The sequence below is a fragment of the Capra hircus genome, chromosome 2 (assembly GCF_001704415.2).
Source record: "Capra hircus breed San Clemente chromosome 2, ASM170441v1, whole genome shotgun sequence".
NCBI classification, from domain to species: Eukaryota; Metazoa; Chordata; class Mammalia; order Artiodactyla; family Bovidae; genus Capra; species Capra hircus.
In genome coordinates, this window is record NC_030809.1 from 13,523,808 (window position 1) to 13,550,626 (window position 26,819).

Sequence of the window (26,819 nt, forward strand, 5' to 3'; positions counted from 1 at the left end):
CTCTCCAAGGGATTGTGAAGCCAGGTTTGGGACCCACTGATCTAATCCCCTCTGTGCATTTTATGAATCAGGAAAGACAGGGAGGATCATTTGCCCAAAGCCATACAACCAGCCAGAGGCACAGGCCAGTGTCCCAGGAATGTTTGATCATGACAATGACGTAGGTTCCCAACCTCTGCGCACCCTTCATACAAAGACTTTTCCCTTAGAAGACCCTGCTAACTCATGGGCAGGAGGACAGGAAGAGAGAAGAAAACACCGTCTTTAATCAACCCACCTGCACAAAAACCAGGGCAACACTCCCTGCCTTGCAAGGTCCCAGTGAGACGAAAACCTGGTCTCCTTGAAAAAAAGAAACCATCTTATAAAAACAAAAGGCTTCAAAGCACCAGTGGCTAAACCTGCTGAGTAGAAAAGGGGTTCAGGGTGAGATGACAGCTGGGGGTGGGAGAAGAGAGGGCTGGAGGCAGGAGTTGGCCCAGGGGCAGAGCAGCAGCCAGGCCGGAAGGAACCGTCACCCACTGGAGCTGCACCTGTAGCTGACCAGGGCTGATCTCAGGTCCTGTAGTGACCAGAGAAATGCCCAGGGTAGGCTCTTCAGCACAGACCTGCACATGAGATGTTGGGGTGGGGTCTGAGTTCAGGACATTTTGGCCTTAGACAGAAGGGGATGGCAGATCATAGCATGGAGAGTGAGGAACGGTCACCATGGAGGGGCTCAGGTGTACGACCGTCTGTACTTCCACCTGGCTCCCCCGGGCCTCCCACCCTCCTTCCTAAGCCAGGGCCACTCCTGTTTCACAAACTGGAAGCTGAGGCCCGATCCTCCTGCCTCAGATTCACCAGCCAGGGATGCAGGGTCGTCAGAGGTGTCTGAGGAGGGAGGTGAGGAGACTGAGCCCTTACGTCGACTTGCTCTTAAGGAAGAGTGCTGGCCTCCAGACCCCTCTCCCCAGGGGCACCCCGCCCCCATTCTGCCCCTCCGGAACAACTTCTGGGGTTGTTAGAAGTTGCTTCTGGACACCGACGCGATCGTGAACGCTGGTGATCTTGCAGCACTAGTGACGGGGCAGCACGGGTGAGCCCTTTTCCATGCTGGAGCCACTGGTCTTTCATCAGATGAAGTGGATGGTGTCCTTAGAGGCTGGCAAAGTTGCTGAGGGCGTGAGGGGTCATGGGTGCAGCAGCCTCAGGGACCTGGGAGGGAGTGGGGGGATGGGGTTGCGTCCTCCCTTTGCTAGAGAACGCTCGAAAGCTTTGCCAAGGGTGGGCAGAGGCCAAGTCTAAGAAGGCTTCCGTGTAGGTCAGGCTGAATGCAGGGCTCTGGGATCTGTCCATCCCATTTCCAACAAGAGAACGGGTATATTGCTTTAAGAGAGGCATTGGCGAGTGGTGGCGGTGGTATGTGAGAGTGGTGAATGCCATATGGGTTCTAGAGTGTCCAGGTTGGAAGGGCGCTTGGAAATGGAATTCAGAAACTGGACACTGGGTTTTGGAGTCCGAAACTATAGATGATATACTGTGTTCAAACCTGCCTCCACCAAAAGCCCAGCTGTGTGACCTCAAGCAAATCGCTTTACATCTCTGGGACTCAGTTTCCATATCTGCAAAATGGGGATTATAGCAAAATCCCAGTATAGTCCAGAGAATTGAGAGTCAAATGAAAAGGCTAGAAAGAACTCCATTTACTAAGGGATTATTTTAATTATTTGAGGTGAGAAGCTAAGGCCCAGAGAAGACAAGGGCTTTGCCAGATGTCACACAGAGTTAGTGATGGAGCTGAGATTAGAACCCAGGACTCCTCTTCTTCATTGTTCGGGGGAACTTTCCCCAGGGCTGGTGAATAAATGTGGCGAGATGGGGTGTGTGTGTCTCTCCTGCCCTTTCCCTCTGGACAGGGGACAGGATGCTGGGGGAAGAAGGGAGAAAGGGGAGGCTGGAGAAGGGCGGGGGGGGGGGTCTCCCGCACACGTCAAGGCTGAGATTAAAAAAAAAATACAAACCCCGCAATTCTCCCCGTCCCACCCGTCTCCCCGCCCCACCCCTCAAGTCCAGGCTGCTAAGGGCCAAGTCCAAGTCAGCTTCTGACCCAGATCCAGCCGGCTCAGGCTGCAGTCAGTCAGGGAGCCGCCAGGGGGCGCGCCTGCCATTTTGGCCAGAGCTCGCGGCAGCGGCGGTCAGTCTAGCCGCCGGGGTGGGCGTGGGGCAAACGCTACCCAGACCTGCAAGAAACAAAAACCAATTAGGGAAGCGGACCACTGAATAGGGAGGCGAAGAGATCCGCCTGCCCTCTCCGCTCCCCCCTCCCCTTCTTCCTCCTACACTAATGCCGGGGTCCCTCTACCCGACACGGCTCCGCGCCATGACCCACGTGTACAGAGGCTGCAGTTGTAAATGCGACGTCTTCTGGGGCGCCTGGTATCCGTAGGAGTCAAAACCGCCGATGAAGTCGACTGCGGAAGGGGAGATGGGACGTGGTTAGAGAGATGGTCCTGTGGATAGGCGAGGTGATGGGAGGCTGGGTCTTGAAAGGGAGGAATCTGAGACCAGATCCGGTACAGGGCCTGAGGGGTTGAGCTTTGCTGTAACATCCCGAGGGATGGGCCAAGGCCTGAGATGGAGAGCTGGAGCGTAGATGCGGAGGCCTGTCGATGCGGAGGGCTGTCGTTTAAGGGAGAAGGCTGGGGGGTGGGAGTAGGGGAACTCGAGCAGAGAGGCGAGACCTTCCAAGGAGTTGGAGTGGGACGAACTGGGAATGGGTGGTGCTTGACTGGAGTGAGGCTGTGGACCCCTCCGAGGGGACAGGACGGGGCCTAAGGGGCGGGTAGTGGGCCAGTGCCTTGGCTTGGGCACCTGGACGTCTGGTCCTCATCCATAATGGGCCGGCTATGCAGATCCCCACCCAGCCCAGTCTCTTCTTCCCCAGCCGCAAGAGGGACCCCTTAACTGACCAAGGGCTCCCTCCCACTCGGGCCCCTGTACAGGGTGCTGACGGCGTGGGCTCCCCACTTCCCTAGGGGCTGCGCACTCACAGCTGTCCTCCTCTTCCAGGAATACTTTGCTCACGTAGCAGGCGAACACGAAGCCGAACAGCTGGGGGAGGACACAGTGCATCAGAGAGGGAGGAGTGGGAAGCTCTTTCTTCACCCCCTGCCTGGCCCTGCCCACCTGGCTGGAGGGGCCAAATGTGCTGAGAGGAAGGCAAACCCATAACAACTTCCCAAGTTTAATGACTGTGCCTTAAACTTAATACACTTGGTTCTGTTCTCCGTTCTGGGTGTGACTTTGAACAAGTGATTATTTTACCTCTTTGTTTCCCCAGCTGGACCTGGGCGATATCTTACTGGCTTGTTAAGAGGAAAGAGGGTTATGTAACTTTGTATGTGTTAGTGCCAAGGGCAGGGCTGGGATGGGCAGGGCTGGGATGGGTAGGGGGACAGAAACTCACAGCCAAGAAGATCTGCAGGGCACTGCTAAGAGCTTCAATGTAGGGGTAGTCGAGCAGGCAGCCGGTGACAGAGATAACATGGTGGTCCTCCAGGGCCAGGCGGGAGTTCAGGACAGGTGTCACGAGGCAGCCTGGCCCGTTCTCCATCCACCAGGAGCGATGCAGGGATGTGTTGAAGGTCATGATGAAGTCCCGGTCCTAGGGGCAGAGGGGCCTAGGATACTGAGCTGGGGGGAGGGTGAAGATCTTTCCCAGGTTCCAGGGGACCTTATATAAATGTCTGCTTCACACCTGGGTTATAACAGCTTCCCTTCTTGGCTTGTTTTGTGAGAGGTATGGTCTGTATAGGCAAGTCTAAATTTGGCCAGTAGATGGCGCTAGATGATCGTGCCGGGCTGCTACAGCCTCACAGGAGCCTCAGAATTTCAGGGCTGGAAAAGATATTAATGGTGACCGGTTCCCCCTTTCCAGCTATTAGTGAAATCCCCAATACAGACCTTCACAGCTCATTCAACCTCTTCACATTGCTCCCTGTGTGTGACCCTGGGCAAACCTCTCCTCTTCTTAGCCCTTGGTTTCCTCTTGAAATAGAGAAGGGGCTGACCTAGATCAGTTCTTACCCACGTGTGCATCTGTGTTTCTCAATCCATTCACTCATATGGTTCATTAACAAATATTCACTGCATACCGACTAGGTGCCAAGCAGTGAGATGTGCGATCTCCCTCCACAACCACATGAAACTGGAGTTTCTATTAACTGCACTTACTAGATGAAGAAACTGATGCTCAGAGAGGGTGAGCCACCTGCCCAGGGTCACACAGCCAGGAAATGTTTGAGCTGGGATTTGAATCTAGCAACAGTACGAAGCCAAGTGCTCTCATTCGTGTATTTTGCCTCCTTTCTATCTAAAACTAGGAGTTGTGCCCTCTGGATTTGTTCTTCCCCAAGTTAAATACTCCCACTTCCTTCAACAGTTCTCCATGTGACATGGTCTGTTCACTTTTCCCAGAACAGACTCTACTACCTAGTTTCTTTCTCATCTGAAAAATATCAATCAGAACTGGACTCAAATCTTCACGGTCTAAGCCATACAAAGCATGTTGCATTTTCACTTCTTTTGCACTGAGCATGTGTGAAGCCTAAGAGAAGTTTTCTGGGTCATGACATATTGATGGTTCTTCTGAGACTGTGATCAACTGGAGCCCCAACCCGTCTTCACTCAGACTGCCCTTCAGTTTCATCATTTGTTTTCGAGAAGTACAGAGGAGGCCAGAAATGAAAATGTAGGGGTGGAGGGGGAACACAGATTACCCCAATGTGTAGAGAGTGTTCTCTTTAGGGGATGACACCCCAGACCCACCACAGGAGCCCTCGGGGCAGGGGATGCCAGGCTTTGTCCTCTGACAACGCCAGGCCCAAGGCTTACCTGGGACAGCTGTCCAACCTCCAAGTAGAAGCAGATGATAAATGCATTCCAGCCAACCCAGAGCACCAGCCAGGCTGCATACTGGGGAAAGAAAAGGGGGAGGGGTCAGGGTGGGGCCTGAGGGAGTGGGAAGGGGGCGGGTCAATGGACTAAAGAGACCTCTTCAGGGGAAACTATGACAATGCCATACTCAGAGAGCACTTCTCAGTTTATAAATCATCTTACAACCCGGCTCCCTTACAAGAGCCCTGCAGGGAAAGCACCGTCTTTCTCTTTAAAGCTAAGCTAAGGCTCAGAGAAGAGGTTTACGTTTTCCAAGATCACACAGCTAGGAAGAGGTAAGGCTGGCATGCAAACCCAAGTCCTCTGGTAGCTAATCCTATCCACTCTGTAGAGAACAGCAGACACTGGATGGCATCCTACGCATGGCCAAGAACTAGAGAGGAGCTCAAGGTTGCTGTTGTTTAGTTCCTAAGTCGTGTCCTTTTGTGACCCCATGGACTCTCTCCATGGGATTTTTCAAGAGAACTGGAGTGGGTTGCCATTTCCTCCTCCAGGGGATTTTCCCAACCCAGGGATCAAACCCATATCTCTTACATATTCTGCATTAGCAGGTGGGTTCTTTGACCACTGAGCCACCTGGGAAGCCCAAGGAGCTGGATGATTTCCATCCAAATCCTACGCCTGTGATTCTGGTGGCAGCCTCCTGGCAGGCAGTGCTGTTTACCGAGGTGCCTGGGGCATTCCTGAGGACTGGAGAAAAAGAGTCCTCTCAGATGAGGGAGAGATTTGGAAGGGCCCTGTTCACCTGGCTTCTGAAACTGAGCCAGCTGGAGGTGGGGAAACTCACCCTAGAATGAGGGTGAGTGGGCTTGGGGGTGGGAGGGGCATGAGATTACACGTCATCAGTATCTGAGGTGCTAGGCATTTATGAAGCAAACCTACCAAAGAGCCTTTTTCCTCAAGAGAGGTGTGTGAATGGGTCACTGAGGAAGAGCAGCAGACGAGGATGAGAACAGCTGAAAACAGGAGTCTGATCTTCAAGGACCAGGGCTTAGAAAGAGGAAGTAGGTGGAGGGAGCCGGGGACGCCATGTACTCCTGGGATTGGGCACAGGAGGCGCTGGCCTCAGAATCACACGAACCTCTCTGGACCACATGCTTGATGAATATCAAGGGACAAGAGCCACGCCTTCCTGAAGCAGCTTGAGAAACCAGACGAGACCAAGCGCCTCCCTCACCCGGACCTCCTGCAGCAGCATGAGGATGCGGCAGGAGCCTTCGCTCTGGCAGCGATGCTCTAACCCTGCCACTTACTAGCTGTGTGACTCAAGGAGTCCTCATCACCTTTCTGAGCCTCGTTTCCTCATCTGGAAAATGGAGACAGTAAGATACACCTCGCAGAGCTGTCGTAAAGGTAAGTAAAGCTAGTGAAACTCTTGGGATGTGCCTGGCACATGGGAAGGGGAAGTATGAAAGTGGAAGTCACTCAGTCGTGGCCGACTCTTTGCGACCCCGTGGACTGTCCATGGAATTCTCTAGGACAGAATACTGGAGTGGGTAGCCTGTCCCTTCTCCAGGGGATCTTCCCAACCCAGAAATCAAACCGGGATCTCCTGCCTTGCAGGTGGATTCTTTACCAACTGAGCCACCAGGGAAGCTCTGGCACGTGGGAAGCACTCACTCAGTGAGGCATCTGGTTAATAGCTGGACTTTTCTGTAGAAAATTCTTTAGGAAAGTACTAACCTTGTCTCCACTGAGCAAAGAAGCATTGGGATTTGGATATCACCAGCCAGGCTGGAGCCAAGACTGAGGCAGGGGTCTAGGTGCCCGGGGTTGGGTGGCAGCTCTGGCTGGAGAACGAGGCGGGAATGGATGGGGATGAGAAAGAGGGGGTTGGTTTGGGGAGGGGCCGAGTGAGCCATACCAGAATGAGGTACCGGGAGCGGTACTGCACGGTGCCAAAGATGCCCAGGATAACTGCCATGATGTGCAGGAAGTTGGCTAGGATCGGAGCCCACTGGTAGCCCAGGAAGTCAAAGATCTGCCGCTCCAGCGCAGCCACCTGTGGGAAAGAGCAGGCTGAGGCCACATCACCCCCTAAAGGAGGAAGACCTTGTGGAGCAGGGGACACCGGTTACCAGGGTGATGAGGCACCATGACCTGACTGTACACACGTCTCAAAGTCACCCCAGCCCTGTAGTACCCAAGGGGATTCTGGGAGGTGAGGACAAATTGGTGAGGATGAGAGAGGGATGGAGCCCTGGCAATTACTTTGGGGTGGGCTAATGGGAGACGGGAGCCAGGGTTCAGAACACCTTCCTCCCTGCCAAGAAGCCTCCCTGCCTGGCACCTGCATCTTCCCTGGGGGGTGGGTCTCAGTGGAGTCAGGATTCAGACTGGCTCCCCCAGCACTGGTTTGGGGATGAGCCATGGCCCTGGCGGACCCAGGGAAGCCTGCAGGACTGAGTCTCCTCTTTGAAGGACCCCTCTCTGGAGGTTGTCCTGGCCCAGGGGATCCATGGGCTGCAGAGAAAGGGATTTGTTTTCCTTTTTCTCCTGCTTCCACACTAACTTGTGCTCCTTGGCAGTGCCTTCCCATACTAATGCTTGTGTTTGGTGACACGACTTGCTTCATTCAGTGAGATCTGAGCAAAGAGGAAGACGGTGAAAAAGCTTGAAAAACGCTGGTGCATTGGAGCTTGCCCACTTTTTACACTGATAACACAGAAAACAACTTTTGAAAGCGCTCAAGCTCACTTTCAGGAGGACAAGTGGGCACGGGGAAAAGAACCAAGGCAGCCCAGCCGACAGCACGTGAGTGAGACCACCTTAGACCACTCAGATGCTAGCCAGCCCACCAGCCGACCAAGGACGTGTCACCAGACCAAAGGACCGCCAGCTGACCCACAGAATCGTGAGCTAAATCAAGCAGCTGTTTTATTTTTGGTTTTTTATTACTGTTTTTAAATTATCAGCCATGTTGTGCAGCTTGTGTGATCTTAGTTCCCCAAATCAGGGGTTGGACCTGGGCCCATGGCAGTCAAAGCCCTGAGTCCTAACCACTGGACTGCCAGGGAGCTCCCTAAAATGGTTGTTTTTGCACCTCTACATTTTAGAGGGATTTATTATGCTGCAGGAGGTAACTGATATAGGACTCGATCAACAGTCCCTTTCCAGTAGCCCCTGATTCAACCTTTCAGCTGATACACTTAGGAACAAAGGTACCAAGGATACCAATGGTTACTGACCGTCCCATATGCCTTCTTCTGTGGACAGAACCTATCTCTTTGTTTTGGAAACTGCCTCCCAGACCCTCAGTCCATGGGTACTAACTTCTGCAGTGGGCTCAGGACCCAAGTCTAACTAAAGAAGCAGCACGCAGCGATCTGCTCAGGGCTGGGCACTCACTCTGCGCTCTGCCCCTGAGAGTTGCCTGGATATTTGCTGGGGCATCGGGACAGAGATGCTGCCTGTCCGCCAAGATACCTGGCTGGGTGTGGTGTCAGCTGAGAGCTCCTGGGGACTGTCTTTGCCACCACGCAGGGGACAGCCTGCTTGAGGAGGAAGCCAGAGCTAAGGGACAGAGAGTGAGGAAAGAAGAGTGAACACGCAAGGGGAGGGTCTGGGAGACCTTGTTCTAGGTCTGAGGATCTAGCCACAACTAAACGAATTCTCCCTTCTTGTACTGATTTCTGTCACTTGTACCCAAGAGTCCTGACTACATAGAAGGAGAGAGAAGAGAGTCTGTCTAGGTAGGGAGAGATGATCCTAATAAAATAACATCCCAGAAGGCTTTTTCCTGGCCAGGAGGCAGGAGGAGGTGGAGGTGATGGTACCACACAGATGGTAAAGCTTGGGCAGAGGCCCAACCCTGGCATCCACAGACCTGGCACCGGCCTGCCTCTTGCTGGTGACTCCCCTCCCAGGGCTCTGCAGGCTGCAAAGAGCTTTCCAAGTTCATCTCTCATTGGATACTTCTTAGCAGAAAGGCACCGCTGAGATCATTAGCTCAGAGGAAAGCAGCAATGAGGCTCAGAGAGGGGAAGTGACTTGCCCAAGGTCACACAGCAGGTTGGTGGCAGAGCCAGGCAGACATTCTGCCTTTCTCTGCCTTCTGTCCCTTTTAGCACCAACATGCCACCTTTCCCGGTTGGCACTGGCTCAGGAGTTTAGACATGTGGTTTCTGGTTGAGGTTCTAACACTGACTCCTGGTTTACTTGGGCAGGCTACCTTCTCTGTGGGTCTTGGGCTCCTCTTTCATACACAGAAGCTGCCAGACTAAATAATCTAAGGGCCCTTCTGGTCTTGAATCCAATAGCCTGCACCCAAAGCTCCTGCTCCAATTCTGTTCTCCTTTCTACCCTGACTCTGTGAGGCCCTGGGGAGCCCTGGTGGTTTGAGGTCCAGATGGGTGCTCTAGACTCAGCTGGCATGGGATCCTAGAAATGAGGTTGTGAGAGAGTTGCCCAGGCTCCTAGTGTAGCTGGGGAGACACCCTGACTGGACACAACTGCCTAAACCTGACATCACCCCCACCCCTACCCTGGCCCTTGCTCAAAACCCTTGTGTTCTCAGGGACCTCACTGATGGAGTGAGAGGCAGTCAACTCAGGCTCAAAATGCAGTTTGCTGTGTGACTCAGGACAAATTAATTCCCCTCTCTGAAACTATTTCTTTAATTATAAATGGGGAAGACAGGAATTCCCCTAGGAAGTTGTGAGGATATGGAGACAGCACATAAACTATTGGACTTAGTATAAGGTAGTTAATTAATAGAAGACCTAAGAGTCAAAGCTTCTTAGTTGGGCTTTGAAGGCTGCTAGGATTTGGCTCAATTCTTTATTCCGGGTCAGTTTCTGCCCCCAGGCAGCTGAAATAACAGTTGAGGTTCCACTATCATTTCCCTCTTCCTATACCCAAGTCCTCCTCATTTTTCAAAATATAGCACAATTTTCTCCTTCCCTAGCAAGACTTCCTGCTTGGCCCAGAGGGACCTCTCTTTCCACTGAATATGGAACACTAGCTGTTCGTGACACTCTGAGCCATCCTTGCAGCCTCCCATCCAACACTCACCCACTCATTCATCAAAACCCCATCCACATCCTTTTATTCATCCCTCCGACATCTGACATGCCCTCATGCATCCAGGGTCCATCATTTATTTATTCACAGAACGTTTAGTCTGTGTCAGGTCCTGTGCTGACGCTGGGATGCTGAAGTGAATATGTTGCAGTCCCTGCCCTTTGGGAACTCAGAGCCTAGGTGGGGAGATGGATGGAAAACCGGACAGTTACGAACCATTGTGATCAGCGTGATAACCCAGGCCTAAACGATGCTGCCTCTTCTGCCAAAGGTGAGTGCAGAGATCAACTTAAATAAATAAACATTTTAATTGACATTCCATATCTTATATATAATCCCAATTCTAAAGCTGTTGTTACTCCAGAACTCCTGCTTCCCCAGCACTGATATGTGGCTGATTAACAAGTAAAGATAAGAACAAAAAACAGGAGGCGTACCTCCCCAGCCTGGTTCCACCAGCTTAGAAACACTAGTCTGAGGACTGCAGTGGGTGTAAATCGTAACTGGCCTTGGAGTGTCCTTTTTCCTTTGATGAGAGGAGTTGTGTGGAGACAACAGCAACCTATCCCTTTGCAAAAAGTTCAAGTGCACAGGCAATGAGAGGGAAAAAATGACTTTGGGGAAATTTTGACCTGGTCAGCCTACAGGCCAGAGCAAGCTGGCTCCCTGGGTCTCTCTCCTCCGTGAGCTGGCATGAGGCTTCTGTGGGCAAGTGCTGCAGCCTCCTACCAGATTTCCTGGCAGAGGGAGGCTGCCGACCACCTCTGTGGAGTGCTTTTTCTAAAGCACAAAATCTGCTTGAGTCACTCTGTCGCCCATGCAGCCCAGAGAGCCTGGAGTACTCTCTCCGGCCTCTGGGCCAGGCAACTCACGGGTCACCCGGGACCCCAGACAAGCAGGATGAGTGGTAACTAGTCCCAGAAGGACAGAAGAAATCCAGACCCCACAGCCCTGGCTGGATCTGTCATCGCCCACAGAGTAAGTCTCACTTTCCTGCCCGTCGGTCAGTCCTCTCTGCCCTTGATCTGAATGCCCCTCTGTGCCGCTTCCTGACCCAGACCTCCCCTGGCCCCCTTTCATGAGCCCTTCCACACCAGTGAGTGTCTCTCTGGCCTCGGTGCCTTTTCTAAGGGTTCCCCCACCTGCTACACCTTGCACCCAAGGACCCTGCTTCTCTGGAGTCTTCCCAGTGACTGTTTCTCTTCTCTCATCTCCTGTTCCTCGGGCCCAAAGGTGGGATCCTGGGGTCCCCACACTGCCTGGCAGAACTGTCCAGCCCTGTGGCTGTCCCACCCTCATCCACGGCTGGCTTCATCATCCACTCCAGGTCAGGTCCGTTCCTTGAAGATGATTCCTCGATCCCTGCATCACCCTAGTTGACTCTAACATCAGGTGGGGGCACCCCCTCCAGTACCCCAACGTCTCAGCCTCTCGGGTCCTCTCCCATGCCCCAGGCTTCCATTCTTCCTTGTCCACGGCCACCTCTTGGGCTGGGTCATCACCTGTAACTGCTATGCTTTCTAGTCACTGATTCCTGAGCCGCTCTCGGACCGCCTCGGCTTCTTTCCAGCAGCCTTCATGATGACGAGCCCAGCCCTCTCCTCGCTTCCATTCCCCACTTCACATCCCAAGTCATCCTGCTGGGATCACGGGACCCCTCACTTCACCATCAGCTTCGCCTGCAACCCAGACTCTCATACTCCTCTGCCTTTTCATCACGAATGTCAGGAAAGCCCACTTCTGGATAAACCCAATTAATAGTTTTCTTAGTTCTTGAAAAGCAGCCAAGCATTGCTGCAGAGTCACTCCCCAGGGCAGACTGGGGCCCCTGGAGATCTGGAATCATCAACTCCAAGAAGCTCCCTGGGGAATCACTCTCCCTGATGATATTCAGGTCTTCTCGCTGTCCTCCACCTCCTGGGGGTCCTTCACCCCTGCTCTGGGTGAAGGCCTGGTCTCCTTCACCCCCATCTCCTACACTTGAGGCTCCACTCCTCCTCCCACCCAAGGCCAGTGCCTCCTCCTGCACTCCGAACTGTGTCCTCTACCTTCTCAGGAGCTCACATCATCCGCAATCTCTTCTCTTGTAAACTCAACTTCTTCCCCTGCCCGTAATCCTTCCCCCTGGCTCCTAAACATGCTCAAGCCTCTTCTATTAAAAAAAACAATAACCCCTTTTCCCCTCCAGCTAATGCCTTATCTATCCCAATGTTCTCACATCCAAAGTTGATTAAAGTTCTTCACATCCTTCCTGCCACTCACTCCCCCACCCACCTGCTATAACAATTTGGTCTGGGAAATTAGGAGCAGAGCTGGGTTAGAACCCTGGTGCCACTGGTTTTTCTACAACTCTGGGCAAGTCATTGAACCTCTCTGTACCTCAGTTTCCTCAGCAACAAAATGGGTATGTTTCACAGTACCTGCCTCATCTGATCTTGAGGAGAGTCAGCACCATGTAAAATTATATTCCTTTGCAGAACTCCCCGCTCCTCGCCCCCTCCACCACTTAATTTTTTTTCCATGGCACTTTTCACTGACTAACATGCTACTTACTTCTTATTTACCATCTCCTGCATTAGACAGCAAATTCCACAAGAGTGGGGATGTTCACTGCTGCATTTCCAGCAGTGAGAGCCATGCCTGGCATACACATCCTCCACTTCTCAGGCCTGACTGTGGTGCAGCCCAGCCTCTCTTCATACCCATGTGTCCCAGCAAATGCATGCCCCGACCTCCCACCAACTTCAGTCCTTTAAGCCTCCAGCCCCTTTATAACCAAGCACCCATTGGATGGTTCATCATGAACTTAATATGAGGTGTCCAGCTACATGAGCTAGAAAGTTAAGCTTTAGGTCCTAGACTCTTGCTCACTTGATGCCCAGTCATCAAGTCCCGGTACTTTGATCTTCTGAATCTCTCACTTTTGGCCATTTTCCTCCCTCTACCCTCTCTCACCTGGCCGATTGCAATACCAGCCCCCAGGCCACTTCAAGCCTAACCCGCCCCTCTTTCCAGAGTGAAGTCTCCACCAGGCTCCCCTGCTGCCCCTCCCCCAGCCTTGAGCTCCCCACCCCCATCCCTGATTATTTATTTATCAGGTAGCTGCCAGCTGAGGGGATGCAGTTGCCATGGTAACCTTCAGCCCCGAGTCAGGGCTGCCTCTGTTCTCAGTAGGATGCTCTTGTCTGTCTAGACGCCAACCCCAGGAGCCCAGCACCAGGTGGGGGACTGGGGGTTGAGGGGTGAAGAATGAATAATGCAGATGGGCCCACCCCAGCCCCAGGAAACTAGCTGGGGGAGAGGGCTAAGCCTGGGGCCTCAGAACCCCATCAGAAGCCTCTTGTGCCCAAGCCCTTGCCAGCCAGTTCTGCAAGTCAACCACTTTTTGCCCCAAATTCTAGCCATGTCGCCAGGGGACTTAGATACAGAAGTCAGGTTGTCTAGGAAAACAATGAGGAAGGGGACCCTGAAGTTTCTGGAGAATAGTTTGGTCCAACCTGGTCTCCTTTACTGACATCACATTATTAATTTTTTTCCTTTATTGGCTTTAGTTCACAGAGATCCTAAGGCGAGAAAAGCTCGCCACTGGGGGCTCTAGGTAGACCAGAGCTCCACTCCCAGATCAGCCCGACTCACTGTGTGGCCTTGGGCAAGTTACTCCCCCTTTCTGAGCCAGCCTGTTTGCTCAGAGGGAAAATGCCCTGAGGATTCCGGACAGTGCATTTGAAGCTCCAAGCGGGTGCCTGGCACACAGTTGGTGCTTAGGACACGGCAGCAGCCTCAGATGCATCCCCAAACTGAAGCCCCCCGCTTTCCCAATGGATTTCTGAGGCAGCTGACAAAATTAAAGTCGACTCAGCTCCTCATCCGTGAAATGAGGTAGTGGGGCTGAAGCCACAGACGGCAGAGCTGGAAGGACCCCTGGAGACCCGCTGGTCCAAGCCCTCATTAGAGAGGGGAGCAAACTGACAGCAGAGAAGGGCAGTGACTTGTCTAAGGGGAGGGTCTTCTCTCTTTCTCTGAGCTCAGAGCTCAGGGATGGACCCCCTCTCTAGGGTCCATCTGGCGTCCATAGCCATTTGAGCATGAGTCAAAATAAACACCCAGCAAGAGACTAAAGAGTACAGTCAACGGAGACTAGGTAGCCTCTGGCAGGGTCAGGGAAGATGGGCCTAAAAGGGACTCAATTCATCCGACAAGCATTTCTTGAGCACCTACTATGTGCCAGGCACAATGCGGGGTATATGGTGATAAGCAAGCTAGCGTGGCTTTGGCCGCAGAGAATTCAAGCCTAGAGACCAGATGCCACAGTCCTCTGGGAGCCGAGGATGGAGGCTTCTCTGCCTGGTTTCCCACTCACTGTGTGTAGTGACTTGTGGGGAATTCCTCCTACTGCAACACACACACTCTCTCTCCCTTTCTTTGCAAGGGCTCTCGCAGCCCTTCTGCTTCTCTCTGGCCCAGCCTGGATCCTCCTGGAAAATGTCCAAGGCTATCACTGTTAAGTGAAAAGAAAAAAAAGAAAAAAAAAGCTGCAGAACAACATGATTCCATTTATGTTTAAAAGAAAAAAAAAAAAAAGAAGACAGATACAAGATGTGTGTGACTGTAAATGCCGAACGGAGGGCCAGGGAAACATACAACAAATGGTTATGAGAAGTTCTCCCTAGGGAGCGGGAAACGGGAGACTTCTACTTTTAAATACACAACACTTTCGGATTTCTGAGATGTTTTACAACAAAGCTACACTTTTTTTTAAAAGTTAAGAGAAAATGTTGTAAGATGTTGTTGATTCATCGCAAGACTATGTGGAAGAGCACCTGGGTGGCTCAGGATCTGAGATCTCCTGTGACGGGAACGTGCTTTGGGACCAAGGGCAAAACTCCTCTGGGCCTCAGTGTTCTCATCTGCACTATGGGGGCCACTCCAGCTCCAGGTTACTATCTAGGCCTGCTGTTGCTGCAGCCTACCTGCCTGCAGGGCGACTGGCCTTGGGATCCTGGGACTTCTGGTTCCGCCAGTCCCTGGTACAACCTGTCTCTCTAGGTTCTGCCTGGGTCATCACAGCCCTGCCTCCCGTTGCCTGACCATATTCAGACCCATCACCACCCCTTCTCCAGGTGCCAGCAGCCCTCTCCCCAGAGCCCTAGTGTGGCCACCTTGATATGAAGGTTCCCCTCCTACACGGCAGGCTCAGAGCAGTCTTCTTGAGTCTCCCCAAGTGTCTCAGACAGGATGTGGCAGAGCTAAGATCTGAGTTCTTATCTCCACTGCTCTTCCTACCTGCCAGACATCTCTCCAGACAGCCAAGGTGATATGAAGGGACAGAGCAGAGGTGGGGACAGAATCTGCTCTGCTCTGATGAGCCACCCAGCCCAGCCTCCCATGGGCAGAGAAGTAACAGCTGATGTTTATTAACCTCCAACCAGCACCAGGCACTGTTCTGAGCACTTCAAATCTGCTCATTCATTCATTCTGCCAACAGTTCCTGAGTGTCTTTTGTGGGCTTAGTGCTGACAGCTCAGTGGTTGAGTCCACAGGGCCCAGTTCCTTTCCTCACTGGATGAGAAACCTTCCCTTCCTCAGGACAGATACCAGAACACCTGGCCCAGGCCAGGGAGCAAGGGAAGCCGGAGGGGGCAAGAAGAGAAGAAGCTCTTTCCCACAAGAAAACCAGGGACTTCGCTGGTGGTCCAGGGGTTAGGACTCTGCACTTTCACAGCCAAGGGCCCAGGTTCAGTCCCTGACTGGGGAACTAAGAGCCCAGGAGCTGTGCAGTGAGGATGGAAAAACAAAACAAAATACAAAGAAAGCCCCACCAAGACTAAGCTAACCTCTCCCAGTGGGCCTTGGAATTGTACAGCCACTTACTGAGTACCTACTGTATACCGCCCCTCATACTCGAGTCACATTGCTCTCTATACTTTTTTGGGGTGTGCCAAATGGCTTGCAGGCCAGTGCAGAGTCCTAACCCCTGACCAACTGGGAAGTCCCAGGTCACATCTCTTAATCTGACCTCTACTGATAGATGAGGAAACTGAGGCTCAGGGAAGCCAAGGGGCTTACCCAGGGTCACACAGAAGAGCTGATTCTACAAATGTCTGCTGGGGCAGAGCCCTTACAGAACCCTACCACGTGGTTCTTGGAAACTGGGAGACTCACCCCTACAACCCTGCGCCTTCTGCTCTCTAGGGGTAACCTCCTTCCTCCCCCCACCCCCGTGCTGCGCCCTCTTCCTCAGGACAGCTCCCCAGCCTCCAAGCCCCCAGACTGCCATCTGTCTGTCTTCATACCCACCCGCTGTGGCCCAGCCCCCTACCTCATCCGGGCCTGGAGGAGCCAGGGAGCAGCTGGTCACTACCTTCCACATAATTAGCCCTCGGAGACCACACTTAGAGCTGTTAGAGAGGCCCTGGACTATCTCAGTGGGCTGATCTGGCCAGTCCTGGTCTATCCTGAGGCAGTGGCTGGGGCTTGGCCTCTGTCTCCATGGCAACCCCATCCCTTCATCCCAGTGACTGCTGACCTGTCCCCAGTTGGGGGGCTCCTCAGGCCCTTTCTGGGCAGATCTATCCCCCTATACCTCTGAGCCGGCAGCTCCATAAGAACAACAGGCCTTGAAGAGGCCTAATTAGCATACATCTACATTAATTTGCATAACACTTGGGCCTAGCAGCCCAGGGTGATACCAAGGTCAGTCTAAAATCAAAGGGTCCTTCTATCTCATGGGACGCCTAACTCCTCATTGACCATCTGGTCCAAACTCGCAGGCACCACAGTGGGAGGTGGTGTGGACAGCACAGAGAAGGACCTTCAGACCAGTGACTCAGTCTTCTCCTCTGTAGAATGGGCACAAGGTGCCAACTTGACCGCAGTGTAGAGAAAATCAAGGGGTATTCTAGATTCCCAGTGGTAAAGAACCCACCTGCCAATGCAAAAGATGTAAGAGATGTGGGTTCAACCCCTGGATGGGGAAGATCCCCTGGAGGAGAGCATGGCAACCAACCCCAGTATTCTTGCCTGCAGAATCCCAGGACAGAAGAGACTGGTAGACTGCAGTCCAAAGGGTCGAAAAGAGTCGGACACAACTGCACACACATTTGTAAATTCATTCCCAAGTCCAAGTCTTGCCCCACACCTCCAACTTCCAATCTCCAATCCTGACACTCTGCTTTCTGCTTGTGGGCATACCCTTCTTTCAGGCCCAGAAAAGCCCAAGAGCCTGCCCTCTCCACCCCTAATTTCTGGGTCTTGGCAAGAGCGAATTAGACACTGTAGGCTACCAGATTTGGCCTTTCAGCAACAACACCTCTGGGCTTTGACCTGGTTGGTGCACAGCTGGGAAAGAGGGCAGCAGAGGGCATCTGGCCTGGCCCGGGCCCCGGCACCACCACTTCAGTGTACCCTTGGGAAAACCATGCAAGGCAGTTCAGGGCATGCTCTGGAGCCACACTGCTTGGGTTTATCTGCCATGTGAGCCTGCGTCTCCCCATCTGTAAAAGAGGGATACCGAGTCTCTGCACTTCTTGGACTTGTGAAAATGAAATGAGATAATGTATGTCAAGTGCTGGATAATCAGCACTCTGTAAATGTTAACTATTATTATTAAAATAATGACAGTAATAAGAAAGAGACTTAAGACCATGTGGAGGGTTAAAGAAGGGTTTACAGAGGAGGTGATACTTAAATTCGGCCTTGGACTTCCCTGGTGGTCCCGTGGTGCCAGTTTGATTCCTGGTTCGGGAAGAACCCACAAGCCCAGGCACCACAACTTAGAGTAGCCCTAGCTTGCCACAACCAAAGAAAGCCTTCGCACAGCAACAAAGATCCAGCACAGCCAAAAATAAAATACATTTAAAAAAAAATGGCCTTGGACTTAAAAAAAAAAAAAAACAAAGCTGCATATCCTCTGGATGTCCCTCAAAAGGACACACAGTAAATTATGACATCTCCCTAAGATGAAACCAACACAGACATTACAATAGGGTGTGGAAAGAGGGTCAAGCTGTGTGGTGTGAAAGGCTGCAGGACCACCTGAGAAGTATGATCCTTTTTCTCTTTCTTTTAGCTGTGCCGAGAGGCATGAGAGATCTTAGTTCCCGACCAGGGATCAAACCTGTACCCCCTGCAGTGGAAGCGCAGAGGCCTAACCACTGAACCACCAGGGAATTCCCAGCAGGATCAAAATTTCGTGCAGAAGAAAGAAAAAGAATCATCAAGCTGTTAACTTTGGAGACTGGAACTGGAGGGGGGCTCTTTGAAGTCCACTAGAGAGATTTCTATAAGGTTGCTACATTGATGAGCAATGCTTTTATAAGACAACAAAATAAAAAAGAAATTACCAGGGGATGAATGAACATGGGCAAACCCCCCCGAGGTGTGGGTGGGGTGATCAACCATCCCGATTGGCCTTGGGCTGTGGAGTTTCTCCAGGTCCAGCACTTGAAGGGATAAACCCCAAAGTCCCAGGCAAACTGGGAGGAGTTAGTCACCCCAGATGTGGCAGGGTGTGGTTCACTTGGGGGCCTGGAGCAGCTCTGCATGGGTGAAGTGAGAGCGGCAGGGTGGGGACGCCTGCAGCTGGGCCTCAGACCCAGAGCTTTATCCCACTGGCCCCAGGAGCCAAGGAAGGTTTGAGTAGGGTTAGCCAGGGCTTCCCTGGTGGCTCAGATGGTAAAGAATCTGCCTGCAATGCTGGAGACTCGGGTTTGATCCCTGGATCGGGAAGATCCCCTGGAAAGGGAAATGGCAACCCACTCCAGAATTCTTGCCTGAAGGATTCCATGGACAGAGGTAGAATCCATGGATGGATGCCTCAAGCACGGGGCTCCCTGACTGGGGAAGGGGGCTGGAGACGGGCAATCTGATGGAGACATCAAGGCCTTCTTCGGATGGCTGAAGGCAGGAGCCAGAATCCCTCTCCATGCTCAAAGAGTCCCTCCTAGGGCTCCCACCTGCTTGGAGATGCCCCCTCTACCTCTGCCCCATTCCCATGTCCAAACTGTCAGCACATCCCCAGTGCCATTCCTCAGCAGGCTCTGGAGTGGGGAGTGAAGGCCTGGGAGGAGGGTGCCTTCCAGAGAGAATCTGGGGAGTGGGGGAAGACAACCCAGACAGTGAAAACCCACCATAAACCAGGCTCTCCCAGGACATGGCTGCTATAGACAAATGGACATTTGGATAAATATAAAAGTGATTAATCAGATTCCCCCCATTAAGTACAATGAACGATATCATATTATTAAGTCAAAAACTCATGGTAGAAAGCACATTAATGAAGCTAGCACTTAGGCAGTGAGAATTTATTAGTTATGGAGGTGTAGAGGATCTCACGGAGAAGGCAATGGCACCCCACTCCAGTACTCTTGCTTGGAAAATCCCATGGACGGAGGAGCCTGGTAGGCTGCAGTCCGTGGGGTCGCTAAGAGTTGGACATGACTGAGCGCCTTCACTCTCACTTTTCACTTTCACGTATTGGAGAAGGAAATGGCAACCCACTCCAGTGTTCTTGCCTGGAGAATCCTAGGGATGGGGGAGCCTGGTGGGCTGCCGTCTATGGGGTCACACAGAGTCGGACACGACTGAAGCAACTTAGCAGCAGCAGCAGCAGCAGCAGAGGATCTCAGGAGTGGCTATGACAATGGAAGTGGGGTAGTGAAGATCGGAAAGTTGACGAAAACAATCAGGAGTCAACATCTGCCAAGGAAGGGACTGAGAACAGAGTCTAGGAGTTATCAGCCCAGGCTCTGGATGGAGTCTTAGCTGTCACTTAACAAGCTGTGGGAGGTGGGAAAGTCATTTCCCTGAGCCTCAGTTTCCTCACCTGTAAAATGGGAATACTACTGTTACTAAGCACAAGCTGAAATCAAGATTGCCAGGAGAAATATCAATAACCTCAGATATGCAGATGACACCACCCTAATGGTAGAAGTTGAAGAGGAACTAAAGAGCTTCATGATGAAAGTGAAAGAGGAGAGTGAAAAAGTTGGCTTAAAGCTCAACATTCAGAAAACTAAGATCATGGCATCCGGTCCCATCACTTCATGGCAAATAGATGGGGAAACAATGGAAACAGTGGCTGACTTTATTTTTCTGGGCTCCAAAATCACTGCAGCCATGAAATTAAAAGACGCTTACTCCTTGGAAGGAAGTTATGACCAACCTAGACAGTATATTGAAAAGCAAAGACATTACTTTGCCAACAAAGGTCTGTCTAGTCAAGGCTATGGTTTTTCCAGTGGTCATGTATGGATGTGAGAGTTGGACCATAAAGAAAGCTGAGGGCCGAAGAATTGATGCTTTTGAACAGTGGTGTTGGAGAAGACTCTTGAGAGTCCCTTGGACTGCAAGGAGATCTAACCAGTCCATCCTAAAGGAGATCAGTCCTGGGTGTTCATTTGGAGGGCCTGATGTTGAAGCTGAAACTCCAATACTTTGGCCACCTGATGCAGAGAGCTGACTCATTTGAAAAGACCCTGATGCTGGGAAAGATTGAGGGCAGGAGGAGAAGGGGGTGACAGAGGATGAGATGGTTGGATGGCATCACAAACCCGATGAACATGGGTTTGGGTGGACTCCCGGAGTTGGTGATGGACAGGGAGGCCTGGCGTGCTGCAGTTCATGGGGTCGCAAAGTGTCGGACACGACTGAGTGACTTTCACTATGAAGTCTTTGGTTTCATCCCAAGGCCAGACTTTGCAGCTTGACCCCAAAGAAGCTATATAGTGTAGTGGTTAAAAGCGTGGTCTAGAAGCCAGACTGTCTGGGTTTGAATCTGACCTTCAACACTTCCTAGCTGTGAGATCATCAGCAAGTCACTTAACCTCTCTGTGCTTTAATGTCTTCATCAGTAAAATGAAGATAATAATAACAGTACCTATTTCATGGGTTTGTCCTGAGGCCTAAATGAGGGAATATATGTAAAACACTCAAAACACTTGCTGGTCCTCAGCTATAAGTAAAGCCACTGTGATTATTCACAGTGTAGACTCCAGAACCCCACAGTTCAGAGAACTCTTGTTCTAGACAGGAGACCACCGTGGTCCAGGTGTGCAGGTTCCTTTAAGGCACTCTCCCTGATTCCCCTGACCCTCCCACTCCACTCCCCACCACCGCCACCCCACTCCAACCAGTCCAGCAACTGCTTGGCTGGGTCTGGCCCCTTGCTCCACCCTTGATCTCCTCACTCACTCACCAAGCATTCGTGGACACTGACTCTGTACCAGGCCTGCACTGGCTGCTCAGAAGATTGACTCCAAGTCTCTGTGTAGTGAGAGACCAGAGAAGAAAGCAAGGCCTCCACTCCAGGGACTTGCCCTGTGCATGCGGCCTGACGTCCGTGTCATTGACTCCTCTCACTCCTGAGAAGTGTCATTTTACGCGTGTGGTCACTGGTTCAGGGAGCAAAGTCACAGGTCCCGGGTCAACAGAGCAGGATTCAAACACGCTGTGGGCTCCAGAGCCTGCATACCACCGCACTCTCCCTATCAGCTCCTCTCGCTCCCGCACAGCGTCAGCACCACTCTTGCTGATGCCTCCCCCAACTGCTGAAACTGGTGCCCTCCCAGAGGATCCGCCAGGGCCACAGAGGATGCTGAGATGCGTTCTGTTCAGACTCCTCATTTGCTAGCCTTGTGATGCCCAGCAAGTCTAAACCTCCTAAGCCTTGGTTCCCTTGTCTACAAACAGGAAAAGAATTAAACCCGCCTTTCCGAGCTGACATGAGAGGATATAAAGCAGATGCCTGGCACAGAAGATGCACCCAGCAGATGCCTTTCTCTGGTCTCCTCTGAGTCCAGTCCTTCTGTCCACCTCACCCTCACTTTTGTAGATGGTTTTCTGATCTACTGAAGTTTTCTCACCCCTTCAGTGAAGGTTTCTTTCATTCTTTCCGGAGGGCCTCCTGCAGCCCTTCTGCTATCATCTCAAGTGGGTGGCCTGCCTGCCTTCACAGCACCCCCGCAAATCTCCATGTCAAGTGAGTTATCCCAGGGCTCCCTCAAAACGCTCCCTTGAAGCTGACCTGGTGCTCCCTCTGAGCCAGCCAGGCTGAATCAGCCTTGAGAGTGGGCGGCCCTTGTCTGTAAGCAGAGGCACTCAGACCAACACCAGTTTCAGGGCCTCCTCCCAACCCTGCCTTTTCCCTCCTGGACTCTGCTATGAATCTATGACATCCTGTCTAACTCAGAAAATTAAGAATGTTGAGACCTTGTTTGACCATTCAGGGCCTCAGTTTTTTCATATGTAGAATGGAGCCTGAAGTCCCTACCCTACTTGCCTACCAGGTTAAGGAGTGGACTCAATGGGATAACTGACCCCTGGGAACCATCAAGATCCCCTCCTCGCTGGACAGAACTCCTGGGCTCGCACTTTCTGTTCCAACTGGGTCAAGAGAAGCAGAACAGTAAAGCCCTGGCTCCTCCTCCTTCCCACCTGAGCATCCCCAACAGCAGAACTGACCTCCAAGGAGCCTGGTGCAAGAGAAGAATCTCCTGGAAGTCTGTTTTATCTCAAAAGAACATGCATCTAATATTCTACTCTGAAGCTTCCCAGGTGGTGCAGTGGTAAAGAACCCACCTGCCAATGCAGGAGACACAAGAGATGCGGGTTCAATCCCTGGGTCAGGAAGACCCCCTGGAGTAAGAAATGGCAACCCACTCCAGTATTCTTGCCTGGGAAATTCCACAGACAGAGGAGCCTGATGGGCTACAATCCAGGGGGTTGCAAAGAGTCAGACATGACTGAGAAAATACACACACACTCTACTCTGACATAGAGCCTTCTCCTTCGGCCATTTCCCCCCAGATCAGGATAGAGTGGATCCTCTGCAGAGATGAAGCTCTTTATCCTGTGGTTCAGCTCCCACGCTGACCCCTCACCAACCAGGCAGATACAGGAACTGAAATCTGAGAAGTCAGCCAGACCAAATCCTGCCTCCACCATTTGCCCACAGGCCACACAGCTAGTAAGCCTCTTACCATGGCTGAAATGGGGATAACTGATATCAGAGCCTATCTCATCTGCAATGGAGATAATTGATATCAGAGCCCACATCTGTGGGTCAGGCCAGGATAAAGCAAAGGGAATGAGTAAAGAGAAAGTGTCTAAACCTGAGGTCGGGGATACAGAAGCTGGAATCACTGTAGGAAGGGTCTTGAGAAGTTTGAGCTCTTTAGGTCATTATGAGACTTTTTCATTTTCCCTTTGTTCAACCAGTACATCTTCACTGAATAGCAGCACCAATACTAGACAGTTTCTACGATACAGTAGTGAGCAAAAGCAGAAACAGACACAGCCCTTGACTGAACCAAACACTCAGCTGAACAGGAACAGTAGGTAACTTCCTCAACCGGGTAAAAGCCATCTATGAAAAAGCCCACAGCTCGTACCATGTTTAATGGTGAGAAACTGAGATCAGGGACAAGACAACGTGTCCACTCTCCTTCACTTCTGTTCAACATTATATTGGAAGGACTTCCCTGGTGGTGTCCAGGGGTTAAGAATCCACCTTCCAATGCTGGGGATGCAGGTTGGATTCTTCAGGGAGCTAAGATCTCAGATGCCGTGGGGCACCTAAGCCTGCACACCTCAAGCAGAGAAGCACAGGCCACACGTGGCAACTTCTGAGCCCATGCTCTCTAGAGCCTGTGCTCCACAGCAAGAGAAGCCCATGCACCACAAGGAAGACCCAAGTACAGCTCAAAACAAACAAACAAACAAACAAATGTCTAAAGAGAAACACCAGAAACCCTCACATTGTTGTACTTGAGATTGTAGCCAGGGCAATTAGGCAAGAAAAAGAAAGCAAAGACACCTGGATTGGAAAAAAAAAGAAGTAAAACTATCTCTATTTCCAGATAATATGATTTTTTTAAATTGAATGAAAGAGCCTTAAAATTCTATAGTGCTTTACAATTTTTAATAGTTTTACTGTAATGGAAAAGGATATGAAAAAGAATACATACATACATGTATAACTGAATCACTTTGCTTACACCAGAAACTAACACAACATTGTAAATCAAATATACTTCAATTAAAAAAAAGTTTCACAACCTATTTGCATATAATCCCATAGCCCTTTCCCCCCATACCCCTATATATTTCCCCTCCCCCTATATATTTCCCCCACCCCTATATATTCCCCCACCCCTATATATTCCCCCCACCCCTATATATTCCGCCCACCCCTATATATTTCCCCCACCCCTATATATTCCCCCCCACTCCCTCCCTTTCCTCTCCCATGGTAGCCGCTAGTTTGTTCTCTCTATCTGTGAGGCAAATGACATGACGTTGTACATAGAAAGCCCTAAAGAAGTCACACACACACACACACACACACACACACACAAGAAAAAGTTAGAGCTACTAAATCAGAGCCCTAAAGTTGCAAGGTCCAAAATCAGTATGCAAAAATCAGTTGTATTTCTATATACTAGTAATGAACAATTCAAATTTGAAATAAGGAAACAATTTCCTTTACGATAATATAGAAAATAATAAAGTACTTGGGATAAATATAACCAAGTAGGTGCAAGACTCATACGGTGAAAACTACAAAATATTACTGAAAGAAATTAAAGACCCAAATAAATGGGAAGACATCCAGTGTTCATAACCTAGAAGACTTAACATTGTTAAGATCGCAATACTTCCAAACTGATCTACAGACTCAATGAATCTCTATAAAAATTCCAACTACTCTTTTTGCAGAAATGGATAAGCCAGCCCTAAAATTTGTATGGAAACACAAGGGGCCCAAAACAGCCAAAATAATCTTGAAAAAGAACAAAGTTGGAGGACTTCTTGACTTCAGAACTTAACAACACACTACAGTAATCAAGACACTGTGGTACTGAGATAAGGTCAGACATATAGCTCAATGGAATAGAATCTAGAGTCTGAAAATAAACTCATATATTTACAAAAAGCTTCCAACAGGGTGCCAAGATGATTCAATGGAGAAAGTATTTATTCAATAGAGGATGCTGGCACAATTAGACATCCATATGCAGAAGAATGAAGTTGGACTCCTACCTCACACCACATATAAAGCTTCATTCAAAATGAATCACAGACCTAAATATAAGGGCTAAAGATATTCAGCTCTTGCAAGGAACCACAGGAGTCTATCTGAGTGAACTTAAAACAGGCAACAGTTCCTAAATATGACACCAAAATCACAAGCAGCCAAAGGAAAACTAGATAAATTGGACATCATCAGAATCAAAACCTTCTGAACATAAAAGCATACTATCAAGAAAGTGAAAAGTCAACTCACGGAATAGGAGAAAATATTTGCAAATCATAGATGTGATAAGGGTCTAGAATCCAGAATATATAAAGAACTCTTGTTGCTATTTAGTCACTAAGTCACATCTGACTCTTTGCAACCCCATGGACTGTAGTCTGCCAGGCTTCTCTATCCAAGGCATTTCCCAGGCAAGAATACTGGAGTGTGTTGCCATTTCCTTTTCCAGAGAATCTACCTGACCTAGGGATCAAACCCATGTCTCCTTCACTGGCAGGAACTGCCACAAGGGAAGACAAAGAACTCTTCCAATCAACAACAGAACAATAAACAACCCAATTAAAAATGAGCAAAGGACTTGAATAGAAATTTTTCCAAAGAAGATACATAATTGGCCAATAAGTACATGAAAAGATGCTCAACATCATTAGTCACCAGGGAAATCAAACCCACAATGAAGTACTACCTTACACCCCCAGGAACAGTTACTCTAAATAGCTGGTGTAGCGAGGACGTGGAGAAATTGGAACGCTTATGTATGGCTGATGGGAATGTAAAATGGTACAGATACTACAGGAAGCAGTTTGACCTCAAAAAATTACACATAGTTATCATGGGGCTTCCCTGGTGGCTCAGATGTAAAGAATCTCCTGGATGCAGGAGACTGGGTTCAATCCCTGGACTGGGAAGATCCCCTGGAGGAGGGCATGGCAACGTTCTTCAGTATTCTTGCCTGGAGAATCCCCATGGACAGAGGAGCCTGCAGGCTGTAATCCACGGGCTTGCAGAGAGTTGGACACAACTGAGCAACTAAGCACACACCCACATCACGTGGCCCAACAATTCCACGCCGAGGTATATACCTCAGAATTAAACAGAGTTCAAGCAAAACTTGTATAGGAATCTTCACAGCAGCATTATTCATAGCAGCCAAAAAGTGAAAACAAACCAAACATTCATCAGTTGATTCGTGGATAAGCAAAATGTGATACATCCATTCAATGGAATATTATTAAGCTCCAGAAAGGAATGAAGGGATGACCTATGGCACAATATGAATGAACCTTAACATCATGCTAAGCGAAAGAAGCCAGCCCCAAAGGACCACATATCGCATGATTCTATTATAACAAATGGCCAGAACAGGCAAACCCAGAGAGACAGAAAGTAGATTACTGGTAGCAAGGGGCCAGAGGGCAGCGGGAATGAGTTTGAGGTTTCTTTTTAGGGCAATGAAAAATGTTCTGGGATTAGATAATGGCCATGGTTACACAACTCTGTGAACATATTAAAAACCACTGAATTGTTAAATGGTGAATTTTATGGTATATGAATTATATCTCAATAAAATAAGGAGAAAAAAAAGTCCAGACATTTTTGCCCTTCTCATCCTGATGGAGGTTACATTTAGGGGCAGGCAGGGGAAGAGGGAAGCACATACACAGAGACACATGTGCACAAATCGAAATTATTATTGTGCTAATAATAATGTTAGAGGTGTCAGGAATGAGAGGTATGACAGGTTGAGGAAGACTTTAGGGAGGAAGTGATCTGAAGGAAGAGTAGGGTTAGCAAGGAGAGGACAGGAGGAAAGAAGGTTCAGGCC

The 26,819-nt window shown here is 50.5% G+C and overlaps 1 protein-coding gene across 3 annotated transcripts in view; it reads right to left on the reverse strand.

Annotated features, from left to right (window-relative positions):
• Nucleotides 246-26,819, reverse strand: part of NKAIN1 (Na+/K+ transporting ATPase interacting 1) — a 46,006-nt gene continuing 19,432 nt past the window's right edge. For 2 of the 3 annotated variants that reach the window (XM_018057348.1, XM_018057341.1), the window contains 6 exons: nt 6,803-6,940; nt 4,876-4,956; nt 3,449-3,646; nt 3,033-3,093; nt 2,372-2,453; nt 246-2,222 (listed from right to left, as the gene is read on the reverse strand). In XM_018057348.1, coding sequence (XP_017912837.1) covers nt 2,213-2,222; nt 2,372-2,453; nt 3,033-3,093; nt 3,449-3,646; nt 4,876-4,956; nt 6,803-6,940 — 570 coding nt within the window. In that variant the 3' untranslated portion in view covers nt 246-2,212. Of the gene's footprint in view, nt 2,223-2,371; nt 2,454-3,032; nt 3,094-3,448; nt 3,663-4,875; nt 4,957-6,802; nt 6,941-26,819 lie in introns of those variants that run through there. The other variant, XM_018057357.1, reaches the window with a different exon arrangement.